Here is a 13,480-nt window from a genome sequence, read left to right on the forward strand (position 1 = left end):
AAAATTAAATAAGAAAAAAAAGAAGGGAAAAAGACAATTTGCTTACTATATTTGCATAATTCCTAATCTGAAAAGTGAATGTATTCATTTTCTTAAACTTATAAAAATCTAAAGTCTCGTTTTATTCTTTTAAGAGATCATGCTTCTTAAAGGAGTTAAAAAGATCGATGAAGCTTTTCTCAACAAAGTTTGAGGTGCCTCATTTATGTACAAGTTCAAAGAGACTTTTAATTTTAGTAGGAGTTGTTAAAGACTATTGTCTTGATATTGCATTCTCTTAGAAGAGATCGTCATCCTCAAAGGAGTTCAAAGAGCAGATGATGTGAGTCCCAAGGAAATTCAAGATATGTCCGTTAAAGTGCGAGTGTCCCGAGGAAGTTCAAGGTATGTCTATCAAAATGTGAGTTATGAGGGATCCTGATTAAAGAAATCGATGATGTTTGTTATAAGGAAATTCAAGGTATGTCCATCAAAATGTGAAAGTCTCAAGAAAATTCAAGATATGTCCGTCAAAGTACAAGTCACAAGAGATCCCAATTTTTTTAGGGATAATAAAATGGTTCAGGTAACATCGCTGACAAAAAAAAAGTTGGTAAATTAAATATCTTTATTTGATATTTACTTTAATCCACTTTGTAGCATTTTGCTTCTATGAATCTCTTAGCAATTTTATTTTATTTTTATTTTAAATTTTTATTCTGATTTTGATAGCGTTTAGCACACGGTAAAGCACCGTGTGGAATGAGCATCTCCATTTTTCTTGTGTCATTTTTCAATAGATTTGGTGGCGGAAATATGAGAAAAAAGTCAGAATATGAACTAGTTTTAGGAAAGTTAAGACAAAGTAGATGTGAACACGAGGAGTAGTTGAAGGTGCGTGGCCCCACTGCATATTACAGAGTTTCAAACTTTGAAATTTCACAGGTGCCTACACCTTCTCGCCGGCTTCCATTACTGCCCTCTGTCCCTTACGGTGGCCGTGTCAATATATAGACACAGCATTCAATGGAGAGAACCAGTCAACCACCCCAACTCTTCTCCAACAATCCTTCTATATATATATTCTTTGAGGGAACCCCTCTTCTTCATTCATCACATTGAGCTTGTTCTTCAAGTACCCAAATTGAGAAAACACCTCAGGGACCTGTTTCAGTGCCATCTGAGATACACCCAGATTCTGAAAGGTTGTTTTTGTTGAGGTTTTGGCCTCTGGGTATCCTTGAATTCAGCCACCATGGATGGGTCTTTGAGAATTTTGTTGGTTTCATGTGCTTTGGTTTCTATGTTGGTCTCATCTTCTGCTCAGACATGTGGGAGCTACACCTTCTCCAACAATAACCTCTATACCTCTTGCACTGACCTCTCCGAATTGGGTTCTTTCATCCACTGGACTCGCCACACAAATGGAACTTTGGAAATTGCATACAGGCAGCCTGACTTTTCGTCGACAAATTGGATTGCTTGGGCCATCAACCTGAATAGTACAGGCATGGTGGGGGCACAGTCTCTTGTGGCATATGTGAACTCCAGTGCCCCCTATGCATACACCTCTCCGGTGTCTAGTTATGGCACTACGTTGGAGCCTGGTTCTTTGAGCTTTTCAGTACCAAAGATCCAAGCAGAGAACAGCAACGGTGAGATGATCATATATGCCACTTTGGAGCTCTCCTCCAACCTTACAACCGTGAACCAGGTCTGGCAAGAAGGTCCTTTGAGTGGAGGCACTCCTGGTACACATTCCACCACTGGCGAACATGTTCAGTCTATGGGCACTTTGGATCTTCTTTCAGGACAAACTAGCACAGGAGGGTCAGCCACATCTTCAAGAGTGAGGAGGAGAAATGTAAGTGATTCAATCTGTTTTCTGAGTTAACCTTAGGTGATTGAAGGAAAAAACAGAAACCTAATAACCATTTCCATTATCAATATTTGATCTTCATATCTATGGGATTTGATTTTAACTGTGATGGGGTTAATCTTTCAGATTCATGGTGTGTTGAACGTTGTCAGTTGGGGCACCTTGATGCCTCTGGGTGCCATGATTGCAAGATACATGAAGGTTTTCCAGGCTGCAGACCCGGCATGGTTCTACCTACATGTTGCTTGCCAGTCCTCAGGATACATAGTTGGTGTGGCTGGATGGGCAACCGGTATAAAACTTGGCAGTGATTCTTCTGCTGTTCAGTATGACACCCATAGGAACGTTGGCATCACCCTTTTCTGCCTTGGAACCCTTCAGGTACCGAATCAATATGGTGAATTCTTCGGGTTTTAGCACATTCTCTGTACTTGTCTTGTATGCAGCCTTCTAAATGAACTTGTGTTTCACATACAGTTATTTGCTCTGCTCCTGAGGCCAAACAAGGATCACAAGTACAGACTCTACTGGAACATCTACCACCATGCCATCGGATATTGCATCATTATCCTGAGCATCTTCAACATCTTTGAGGGCTTTGACATCTTGGATCCTGAGGAGAAATGGAAGAGAGCATACATCGGCATTCTCATATTCTTGGGATTCTTTGCAATTATGCTGGAAGCTGCTACATGGTACATAGTCATCAAGAGGAAAAGGAAGAGCTCCGAGAAGTATCCACAAAATGGCAATGGAGTGAATGGGGTTAATGGATATGGTGCCGGGACAGTGGTGTAGAAGATAGATTAGAATGTATCAGGCTGTGTTTTTCACATGGGTGAGGGACTGGGTTTCTTGATTAGTAGCCCCTTATGTCGAGGGAGCTCATCACTTTGTTGTGTTAGGCTATTCTTTATTCCAGTAGCTTTTGCTTTGTGTTTCAGTGTGCTGTTTAGACATGGATTTAGTGTAATTTTTCTCGTATATATAAATACACTCCATGTTCTTTTCTTTTTTTTTTTCCAGTTTTTTGGTCTTTCAATTCATTGGATTACGGATGTTTTGTGTGAACTTGTCTCCTGTGATAATTTCCCAGAAGAAAAAGATCATTTACTATGAACACAATCTCGGGCAAAAAAGAGTGACAGAGCAAATGAATTGGATTCCCAAGCTGAAAACTCAAATCATTAATGCAGAAGAATGGAGAAATATAGAAATTCTACCCGTTACCCTTGTCTTGACATGAATCCACTGAAATTTTTTCACAACCTGGGGGAATCCTCGAGTGTTTCGTGCAGTTTTGAACCTGCACTGCAGAAAATGTGATTCATACTACTCTGTTTAAACACCAGAAATGCTACCTAAATCCAAAATGGAATCAAATATCACAAACCAAATCATGAAACTTAAATCAGTTTCATAATCAAATTTTATTGAGCCACATTCAGTATTGAAAAAGGATCAGGATTCAAAACATTGGGAGCTTTGTATGTTATAGAGCCCAAAAAGCCAACTTAATCTCAGCACAGAGTTAGCAGCAGCCGGATGCAGCACTTGAAGCATCCATCTGCAGGATTCTCGTTGTTAAAGAAGGGATAAGGTGATGTAGTGAAGCAATTAGAAACATTAAGACACAGGTTTCATGGTTTGATTAAGGTAAACAAGATAATGTAAAACAATTTCTTTTCAATTTACAGTGGGATCAGTATATCATTTTACGCTTTCAAAGAAAATAAACTAGATATAAAGAGCGAGTATCCAGTTGCATTCTCTGGATGTACAATGACTAAATAGATAGAAACGATCTGCTTTTGTCTACTGCACACCATCATCAGCCCGTGGATTCAGATTAGTGATCTCTCTGATGACTTGAGCTTTGTCTGCTTCAAATTGGTCATCCTCTGCAGAGGAGAAGAATTCAATTTGTACTGCCGTACAGAGAATAAAATAATGAGCATTATGGGTTTTGAATAAGAAAATGTTTTCTACCTTTATCAATGTTGAAGTCGCCAAAGAATCGTAGGAGTTTGCTTCTATTTGTGACAAGTATGCTGACGATTTCAGGAGGCTTATTTTGATTTGCAACAAATAGCTATCAGTAATAAAAATGAGAGAAGGAAACTTTAGAATGTGATTAAAATAAAAAAAAGGCACTCTAAAACTGAGTCAAATTTCATATGGCACCTTGAACACATGAAATGATTCCAACTGAATTGCCTTGTTTGACTCCTGAAAAAAGTGTTCAGAAGAAGGGAATTTGAGTGGAATCTATGCAATCAATATAAAAGGATGTGTGTGTGTGTGTGCAGAAAGGGAGAGAGGGAAGAGAAAGAAGGAAACTTGAGTGAAATATATACAGTCGTATTGCAAGTGTATGTGTGGAGAGAGATGGAGAGTGTGTGGAGAAAGAGACAGTGTGAAGGAAAAAAGGGAAACTTCAGCGAAATATTTGCAGTCATATTGCAAGTATATGTGTGGAGAGAGAGAGAGAGAGACTCTTAGAAGATTCATCAGGATCCTCATGTTATCCAGTGAGCTCACATAGCGGATCATCACAGCAGAATTTGAACGATCTAGTAACATATCTCCCAACAGCTGAAACATGTTAAACCATCAGAAAATAATTGTGCATTAGTTCTTTTATAAAACATTTGAATCTTCCATTACCCTAAACACATTTAAAGTCAGTTTTATAGTGCTTTTAGAAAGCACTTTTAGCATAAAAAATGCTTTTGAAGAAAAATAAAGTTCGGAAAAATTAGAAAACACTTTCAGGAAGTTGGAAAATCACTTGTAGTGCTTCCTTGAGAAGCACTTGGAAGGTGATTCTTATAAAAAACTTTTCTAGAGAAAGCTCATCCACTGAAAGCAATTCAAATAGAAACAATGCCAAACACACTCTTACTAAGCAAGTGGAGAATTCACATAGAAAAATTTGGATACATTGTCATGGCAATGACAACACTGACCAATAGTTCCTACATATAGAACGTAAAGAAGTTATATACCTTGACGGCATGTCGCCTGGTAATATAATTGGGAGACTGCAGCAACTGTGAGTTGTACTCTCGAAAAAACTGGAACCAGGAAACAGTTAGAGAAGTTTCAACAATGATTAATTGTAAGTAATATATATAAAAGAAGAGAAAAAGTAGCTCGATTCTAAAGTTGTCTCACTATGCAGGCAAAGAAGAATGTGGCCTGCAATGATTTCAATTATCAATTCCTCATATATTCATAATAGGCATACATTCCAATAAATGGCATCAGTGCCCCAATGAAACCATTATTATCATGAGCATAAAATAGAAAAACCAGCCAATAAAGAAGAGCAAGTAAATGCAGCTCTTCAAATTTGAGGAAAATGGATCTTATCCTCTGATATAACTAAATTGTAACTTCCTATTAAGCGCTTCTTTCCAAAGATAAGAAAGTAATTTTTAAACAAAAATTTCCTTTGCTAGATTATTTTTAAAGTACAAAAAATTGCATTCTAATAACAGTGCATTTCAAAAGATAGAAAGTACTGGACTCTGTGACAGTTGTTATAATTGTGATAATAGACTTTGCCCAAGTCCCTTTATGTTATGAGCTGTCATTACCTTTCTCAAACAAAGAAACCATCCTCTGAGGTTTTTTTTTTTTTTTAGTTCATGCTCTTTGGTAGTTTAAACAGCGAATATTTATTTCCTGGCAAGAAGTTCACAATGGGAGATTTAACCTCCATGAAATCGGATCAATCCAAATAATAATATGCAGGAGATGCAAGTGCCAGGGTAACATAGCCGAAAGAGAAAACTATCTGTTATATAGTGCCTCAGATACTGTTGGTACAAGCAGCCATACATAAGAACCAAGCTATTTATCAAAGTTCCATGCGAGATCAGATGCTTTCCAATGTAGAGAAAGGCAAAACATTTTGATATTCCATTTAGATAATCAAAGTAAGTATGATACTCACCCAGTCAAAGTTTTTGGAAAGAAATTCAGCAACAGTAGATTTATGCCTTGTCAAAAGCTCCTGCAGAAATTGGGACAGTGTCAGGGTTCAAGTTGGTTTACAATTTCAAGCACAAAAGTAAAATATAATGAATGAAAATTAACAGTCACCAAAAGGAGGAAGTGATTTTCTAAAAACCACTAAACAAAGCTATGCCAAGCATTTAAAGAAGAAAATAGAATGCTCTCAGGCTAACTTAACCTTAAAAGTTGCTGCAGCATCTGATGCAATTTCAAAAGTTGGGTTTTGTACATAATCAAAAAACTTCTTCATCTGTGCTGATTCCAACACATACCTGCGAGTGATCCAGAAATTAAATATGTGGACACAATTTGAACTAATTAGTAACTGAGTATAGTTTACCAACAGAGAGAGGTGGAATAGAAAATTCAGAGCCAGCTTAAAAGAAAGAACTTCTTCACTAGTACCTATATGCTCTAGGTGCTGATTTCCATTTCACTAACTCATGAAAAGGTCACAAACATGCATGAATAAATATAAGACTACTAAAAAATACAGGCAGTAACTGCTTGGTGAACTATGAGATTGAATGTAAGGTTCATAACATCATTCAAGAGAGACAGAAAACAATCTGAACTGTAGCTACTTATCAAAGGACATCTACAAGATTCAATTTTACCTTCTTAATATGCTTACCTTGCAACACTCTGATAACGTATGTACTCCCTCAAAATTGCACCGTAAGATAAAGCAATCTCACTGTCTTCATAACTAAACAAACCACCTATTAGTTGGACATTGAAACATTATATCCAACCAAATAAAGAGCATATTATTCATTGAACACCAATATAACCCATCTTAAAAGATGAATTACTAATAGAAAGATTAATAGAATGATATTCATCCATCACTGATAAAAGGCAGAAAACACATTCAAGAAAAAAATGAACTCCAAGTAAAACCTTTTAACTTCTGACCAAAAAAGTAAATACAGCAAAGAGTTATGGATTTTTCTTTGAGAGCATTGTAGCAAATATATGGCAAAATAATTACCCAAAATAAATAGCTTACCCAGGTATCAGTATATTTATTACATCTATGTTATTTTCCAAGTACTCAGCAGCAATCAACCGTGAATTAACCCGTTGCCTGCTCAAATTTGTAATCACACGAGTGGCATTTTGACGTGCCTGAAAAGAAAGAACCCCATTTTTTCATGAAACACCAAAAGAATGAGATACGGTATAATAATGAATACCATTTCAACCTCCACACTTAAATCAATTCCCAATCCTTAAGGTAAGTGTACAAACTGACATAATGTTAGGGAATTGTCCTAAAATTCAGAATAGATGAGTTGAAAATAGAAACTATAAAAAAGAAAAAAGAAAAAAGAATAAGGATAGTGCCTAACCCTGGTGTTCTTTATTAATAAATCGCAGCTTGACCAAATAATAGAATAATTCTTACCCCTAAGTCCAGTTTTGGAAGACAAACAATCAGAAGGCGGATTGTATCCTCTTTCAAGAACTCCAGGGTCAATTGTGTACAAGCTTCCAAAACTGGCTCTGCTCCATCAATGCCATAAAGAATTGTCCTTATCTCCAGGATGCATTTATTGAGTTCAGACACCTGCAAAGAAGTTAAGATGTCAACACAAAATGGTATGTATTTGGGCAAACTGATGAAGAAATGCACTTGATGAGAAGCTAAAAGCCCAACTATCAACAGTATATTGCACTAGGGGATTTCCAATCACAACATGAAGCTGCAACTAAGTTCCTGAACTTTCTGATGGAAGAGACATAAAATTTCAGTCCACAGTGACAAACTTAGAGTTAAGTTGAATCATGTCACACACAATAAAAATGTGCAGTGTTAAAGCAAAAAATGCAAAACCAACTACAAGAAGCCAGCATAAACATTTCATCCTTAGAAACATGGTGCACAGAGATAATTTCTTTAATGACAAAATGTGTGGCATAACCAATAAACTGAGGCCGACCCATCATATTATAAAAGACAATAAGAAGATCAACCACGTACCAATTTGACATATTAATGAGACAAAAACGAATGCATACAAGAATTTGTGTACATCATTGGCAAGAGAAAGGTAGAAAGAGGGACTGCAATTTAATGAACCTACGAGGAGGCATGACTCACTATCAACTTTGCTTCTTTGGGAAAAATTATCTCATTTTAAGTTTCTAAAGCAATAAAAGTACTTCACAAACTCTAACCTAGCAACATAGTTACTTTAGATACAATGAGGCTAGGCTCAGCATTTTGAAGAGTAATGCATTTTTTTTTCAAGAACAAGACAATCAGTTTCAGAATACCACATTGCCCATGCTCAATTTTGTTCAACCAATATATAACAAAATAGCCCAAAGTCTGCCAGCCACCCAACTGTTTGTTTCCACTGAAAATTTTACCCCTTAGGTCATTCCAGAAAAGACTAAACTTCATGTGTGAACAACAAAATTGCTACACAAATTGCTTCTGCGAGCAGACCTAATATAAATTTATGAAAACTCAGCATTTCATTAAACACTTGTGTGATTCAACATTGCTCTAATTAACGTGGAACCTCAAATTAAACAAACAAAACAAAAAAAGCAAAATGCTTCAGTTTTCCGATGGAATTTAATAAAATAAATAATATATCATCTAGAATTTTCAATACAAACAAGCACAAAGTGAATTTTTTTCCACACAATTTAGGCCAATGCCAACAATCTGGCTTCCAGAAGAATTTGTAAATAATTGAACAAAACGTCACAAGATTCAACCTTTTCTTCCCGCTGTTTTTCCCGCTTCTGTTCCCGGGTTTGGGCGCCGCGATCAATAAAGATTAGAAGCTCACGCATGTAGCGGACGAGCTCGGCTGGCGTGCGCGGCTTCGACTTGAAAAGCCCTTTCATGGTGGAACAGCGTCGTTTGGCGGGGGAAGAATTCGTGGAATGGATGGACAATTATTAGGGTTTATAGAATGAAGAGAAATTGGGATGCTCCGACGGTTGTTTCTGGCCTTCCAAACGGTTATTTTCGCATTTTAGAGCTGGTTCGTTACAAATTTAGAAAATGGTGGCTGCGTTCTCGTGCATGCCCCTCCACACGCCTCCTTTACTCCACGTCATCGCATGATGTGGCATATGGTTTGGGTGATGTGCGCGCGTTTTTTTCCTTTTTTTTTTTAATTATTATTTCAAAATTGAAAAAACTATATTAATCTAATCGATTCAATTTTAGTTAAAAAAAGTTGAGTTAATTAATATATGGGTTTCACTATTATACCCATTTTATATCTATAAAAAAAATACGATAGATCATGTAAGAGAGTAATCCTAATTCTATTATTTTGTACTTGATCTTATTTTTTGTACCATCGTGTGACAATATAAATTTTATCATATACTTTTAATGATAACTTATGGATGATCATCCATAAATATATTGTGTAACTCCTTATGAAATTGTAGGACCTCTAATGAAATTATATAGAGTTTCCCCGTACATTCTTTTTTCTCTTTCTGGCTTTCTTCTTCTTTCACTTTGTTTTACAACACGTTATCAGAATGAATAGTTTTTACAAAAAAAAATAAAAAGATTTTTCTTTATTAAGAGAAATAGAAAGATGTTATTCTCTTTAAAGAAATATAAAAACTTTTCTATCTTCTTTCTCACAAAAAGGTATGTGATAAACTCATATCATGATTTTCTACTTTATTACCATTTGACTCTCTATTTTCATTTATTTTATTTGAATGTATAAATATGTACAATCCCTGTAACCTGATAAATTATAAATTATATGGTAAATTCATAACTAGAAGTTATGAAAAATATGTACAATTTTTATAACCAGAAGTTATGAGAAAAATTACAAAATTACAAATATATGATAAGAAGTTATGTATATGATCCCTAATTATTTGTTTTTAATTATACGGTATAACCGGAAGTTATACCAAACAATATTATATAGCTAGAAAGTATAAAATAAATAAATAAATGTTCATAGCCTGAACTATGTATAAATCTATTTAATAAAAGTTTATAACTTGAAGTTATGCACAAATCTACTCAATGAATAGTTCATAGCTTAAAACTATGCACAAATTTATATAAAAAACGGTTCATAGTCTAAAGTTATGTACAAATTTAAATATTTTCTTGTTCTGATAAAATAATCATGATCTGAAACTATGAAAGATATTAATTTTTAATTTCTTTAATTTCTTTTAATTATATTGTGTAACTAGAAGTTATACATAAATAATTTATAGCCTGAAGCTATGTACAAATTTGAATATTTTCTTGTGTTGACAAAATAATCATAACTCAAAGTTATGAAAAAATATTGGCTTTTAATTTTTATTTTGTACTCACTTATTTTTCACAATAGGAGTTATGCATACAATTTTTAATTCTCTTGTATAACCAGAAGTTATACAAAACAAAATTGTCAATAAACAACTATGTACCTAGAAGATACATATATATATTTTTTTAAATTTTGTTATATAACCAGAAGTTATATAAATATTATTATTCATAACCCGAAATTATGAAAATAAGAAAATTAATATTCTTTGTGCTAATGAAAGATTATGCCAAAGTTGTTAATATGTACTTTCTTATAGCTAGAAGCTATAGAGAATAAAATTGTTAACTAACAATTTTGTACAACTTTATGAAATTTATATAACCAAAAGTTATAATGAAATATATTATAACTTGAAGCTATGATAATAAGTATATAGATAATATTTACATATTATCAAAAGATTAATATTATGTATGTCAAGTCATACAAATAGATAAGTATTTGATAGTTTTTATGCTCGTATTATTATATGTTGTACTGTTATAAGTAGAATTTTTTTTTTACATATAAAATGTGGAATTTTGAATTACATGAAAGTATGATATTTTTGTATTAGAGGTGATTGTTTGGAATATTTTTTTATTCTAGTTGTTTAATACACAATAATCTTTTGATTTAGAAATTGAGATTTTTTAGATACATGTGAAATATATGACTTGGTCATATGATTAATAAATTGATTTTGCATGTCAATTTTCTTTAAGACATGTTTTTATGATTCAAATTTTTTTGAGTTATATAAAATAATATATATTATTGTATGTGGCCACATGTGGTATTTTTATTAATGCAATAATTTCATTATCTAAAAATAATTTTGAAATTACAATAGATTCAACTATTGTTTTCAATATATTATGTTATATCTTTACATATATGTTCAAATGGATTTGTAGTATTTCAATTAAAGTTTTGAGACAACAAGATACTTTAAATCATTATATGTTCTCTTGAAATTTTGATTTATGAATTAATTTTTGCACATTGATTTAGATCATAATAATATTTTGAATAAAATTATTGATCTATCACTACAATTAGTTTGATTATTGAAATATTTTCTCATTATTTCATGTATAAATTGCTCCACACTTACAAAATCAAATGTGTGAGATTATTTAAGAAATATATAACTTTAAATTATCTTTTCATATTTGTTTTATTGTGTTATATATGCTCTCATTGCTTTTACACAACTTATTAAGTCATCATTGACAACAAATATTTTATCATTGATAACAAATATTTTTTCATTGATTTTAACTCTTTTTCTATGATAATATTTTTTCAACTCTATAAAGATGAGGTCTTTATGATAATGTTTTATGACTTGTTACTTTGATGAAACTTTTGTCTCTTTAATTGCACAACATTGATGATAGATAATGTTAATATTATATCAAGTGATAGAAACCTGATTAAATGCTCTAGAAGAGTTTATACCATGTCACTAGTAGTATTTGATTCCATGTGAATGACACTTTATACGATGCAAGATTCAGAAGAATCTTGTAAGACCAACTTGGTCCACTAAGGTAAAAGGTCATATGAATGTACATTATAAAACCAAAAGTTTTTATTTAGTAATTAGTTTACCTATACACTTAAAAGATAGAATGACATATTGTGCGGAATATCATTTTAATGAGACAATTTTCTCACTGCCAAGGAGAGAAGAGCCAGTTCCAGAAGAACGACATTTTGAAATGCATTGACTTTGACTTATCTTGATCCTCGTACCAATTAATGTGAATTGGAAGTTTAAAAGATTATTTATTTGCAAGAACTTGCAAATCAATTACCAAATGCCTTCATTGATGTAAAGAAAGTGACAAAATCATTTTCATTGACCTAGAATACTCCAACATGGATTGATGTCCTTGTAGGACAGTTAACAAATTAATCTAAGATATGCTTGAAGCGTGGTAGACCTGTCGACTCAAAGAATGTAACTCCCCGGAAGAGGAGAACCCAAGAAAAACTTGGTACTCTAAAAGAGACCATCAAAATGATTGATCGGTTTAAAATTAATAAATCTATAGCCCCAAAAGAGGCACATATTGAACAAAAAGCCATTGAAAAGACACATGTTGACCAAGAAGCCCCTGAAAAGGCATAGGTACTTGAAGATTGTGAGGTCTCGGTAAGTTATGTATACACGACAGAAAAATAGGATCAAAATAATATTATTATTAACAATATTTTCGCATTCCAAGTGACTTTCGATATCATAAGAAATGATGAAGATCCTGAACCACGAAATGTGGAAGAATGCCGACATAGAAATGATTGACCAAAATGGAAAGAAGTTATGTAGGCGGAGTTAAACTCATTAATAAAACGAGAAATTTTTGGACTTGTAGTCCAAACACCTGAAGATGTAAAGCCCGTTGGATACAAATGGGTATGCAATGAGAATAATGAGATCATAAGATATAAAACGCGATTAGTAGCACAAGGTTTCTTGCAAAGACCTGGTATTGACTGTGAGGAAACATACTTTCCCGTCATGGACGAAATCACATTTTATTTCTTAATTAGTTTGGCAGTCCCAGAAGGACTAGATATGCGTCTCATAGATATTATTACAACATATTTATGCGGATCCATGGATAATGATATATACGTGAAAATCCTTGAACGATTTAAATTGTCTGAAGCAAATTGTACAAAGCCTCGTAGCATGTACTCAATCAAGTTACAATGATTCTTGTATAGATTAAAGCAATCTGGACGCATGTGGTACAATCGCCTTAGCGAATACTTGCTAAAAGAAGAGTATATGAATAACCCTATATGCCTATGCATTTTCATTAAGAAATTAGAAACCAGATTTGCAATTATTATAGTGTATGTTGATGACTTAAATCTTGTTGAAACTCCTGAAGAGCTCACAAGAACAATAAATTACTTGAAAAGGGAATTTGAGATGAAAAATCTTGGAATTTTTTTTTTTTTTGTCTCGGCCTGCAGATCAAGCATTTTCCAAATGGAGTTTTAATACATCAATCAACATACATTAAGAAAGTTTTGAAGTGTTTTTATATGGATAAATCACATCCATTAAATTCTCTGATGATAGTTCATTCACTTAAAGTGAAAAATGACCTTTTTTGTCCTAAAGAAGATAATGAATAATTACTTGGTCCATAAGTACCATATTACAGTATTATTGGTACACCGATGAATCTTGCAAATTATACACGACCATATATTGTATTCTTTGTTAATTTACTTGTGAGATATAGTTCTACACCAACTCAGA

At 33.5% G+C, this 13,480-nt stretch overlaps 2 protein-coding genes across 3 annotated transcripts; one reads left to right on the plus strand and one right to left on the minus strand.

Moving 5' to 3' along the window:
* The first annotated feature begins 946 nt into the window (after positions 1–946).
* On the plus strand, positions 947–2,883 carry LOC117927208 (cytochrome b561 and DOMON domain-containing protein At5g35735-like). The gene is made up of 3 exons (XM_034846653.1): positions 947–1,843; positions 1,985–2,239; positions 2,336–2,883. Exons 1-3 carry the CDS (start codon positions 1,235–1,237, stop codon positions 2,654–2,656), a joined length of 1,185 nt encoding a protein of 394 aa, XP_034702544.1. The 5' UTR covers positions 947–1,234; the 3' UTR covers positions 2,657–2,883.
* A 613-nt stretch (positions 2,884–3,496) lies between these two features.
* LOC117927209 (putative MO25-like protein At5g47540) lies at positions 3,497–8,859 on the minus strand. Of its 2 annotated transcripts, none has more exons than XM_034846656.1 (11): positions 8,618–8,859; positions 7,293–7,454; positions 6,894–7,012; positions 6,516–6,590; positions 6,060–6,153; positions 5,820–5,879; positions 4,867–4,935; positions 4,355–4,453; positions 4,043–4,087; positions 3,848–3,926; positions 3,497–3,759 (listed from the first exon to the last, which is right to left on the minus strand). In XM_034846656.1, the coding sequence occupies exons 1-11, from the start codon at positions 8,747–8,749 to the stop codon at positions 3,674–3,676; spliced, it is 1,020 nt and encodes a 339-aa protein (XP_034702547.1). In that variant the 5' UTR covers positions 8,750–8,859; the 3' UTR covers positions 3,497–3,673. The 2 variants fall into 2 exon arrangements, with proteins under 2 accessions (XP_034702547.1, XP_034702545.1); XM_034846654.1 differs by having other exon boundaries at positions 3,848–3,950.
* Between the last annotated feature and the right edge of the window lie 4,621 nt (positions 8,860–13,480).

Source organism: Vitis riparia, chromosome 12 (genome assembly GCF_004353265.1).
Source record: "Vitis riparia cultivar Riparia Gloire de Montpellier isolate 1030 chromosome 12, EGFV_Vit.rip_1.0, whole genome shotgun sequence".
Lineage (NCBI taxonomy): Eukaryota > Viridiplantae > Streptophyta > Magnoliopsida > Vitales > Vitaceae > Vitis > Vitis riparia.

What these genes read in the sequence shown, in the direction of transcription:
- LOC117927208 (XM_034846653.1), top strand. Translation starts at nt 1,235, where the DNA reads ATGGATGGGTCTTTGAGAATTTTGTTGGTTTCATGTGCTTTGGTTTCT. An exon ending in CAAGAGTGAGGAGGAGAAAT is followed by an intron (nt 1,844 to 1,984) that starts GTAAGTGATTCA and finishes TTAATCTTTCAG; the next exon opens with ATTCATGGTGTGTTGAACGT. An exon ending in TCTGCCTTGGAACCCTTCAG is followed by an intron (nt 2,240 to 2,335) that starts GTACCGAATCAA and finishes TTTCACATACAG; the next exon opens with TTATTTGCTCTGCTCCTGAG.
- LOC117927209 (XM_034846654.1), bottom strand. Translation starts at nt 8,749, where the DNA reads ATGAAAGGGCTTTTCAAGTCGAAGCCGCGCACGCCAGCCGAGCTCGTC. An exon ending in AAAAACAGCGGGAAGAAAAG is followed by an intron (nt 7,455 to 8,617) that starts GTTGAATCTTGT and finishes ACTTCTTTGCAG; the next exon opens with GTGTCTGAACTCAATAAATG. An exon ending in CCAGGCGACATGCCGTCAAG is followed by an intron (nt 4,454 to 4,866) that starts GTATATAACTTC and finishes AACATGTTTCAG; the next exon opens with CTGTTGGGAGATATGTTACT.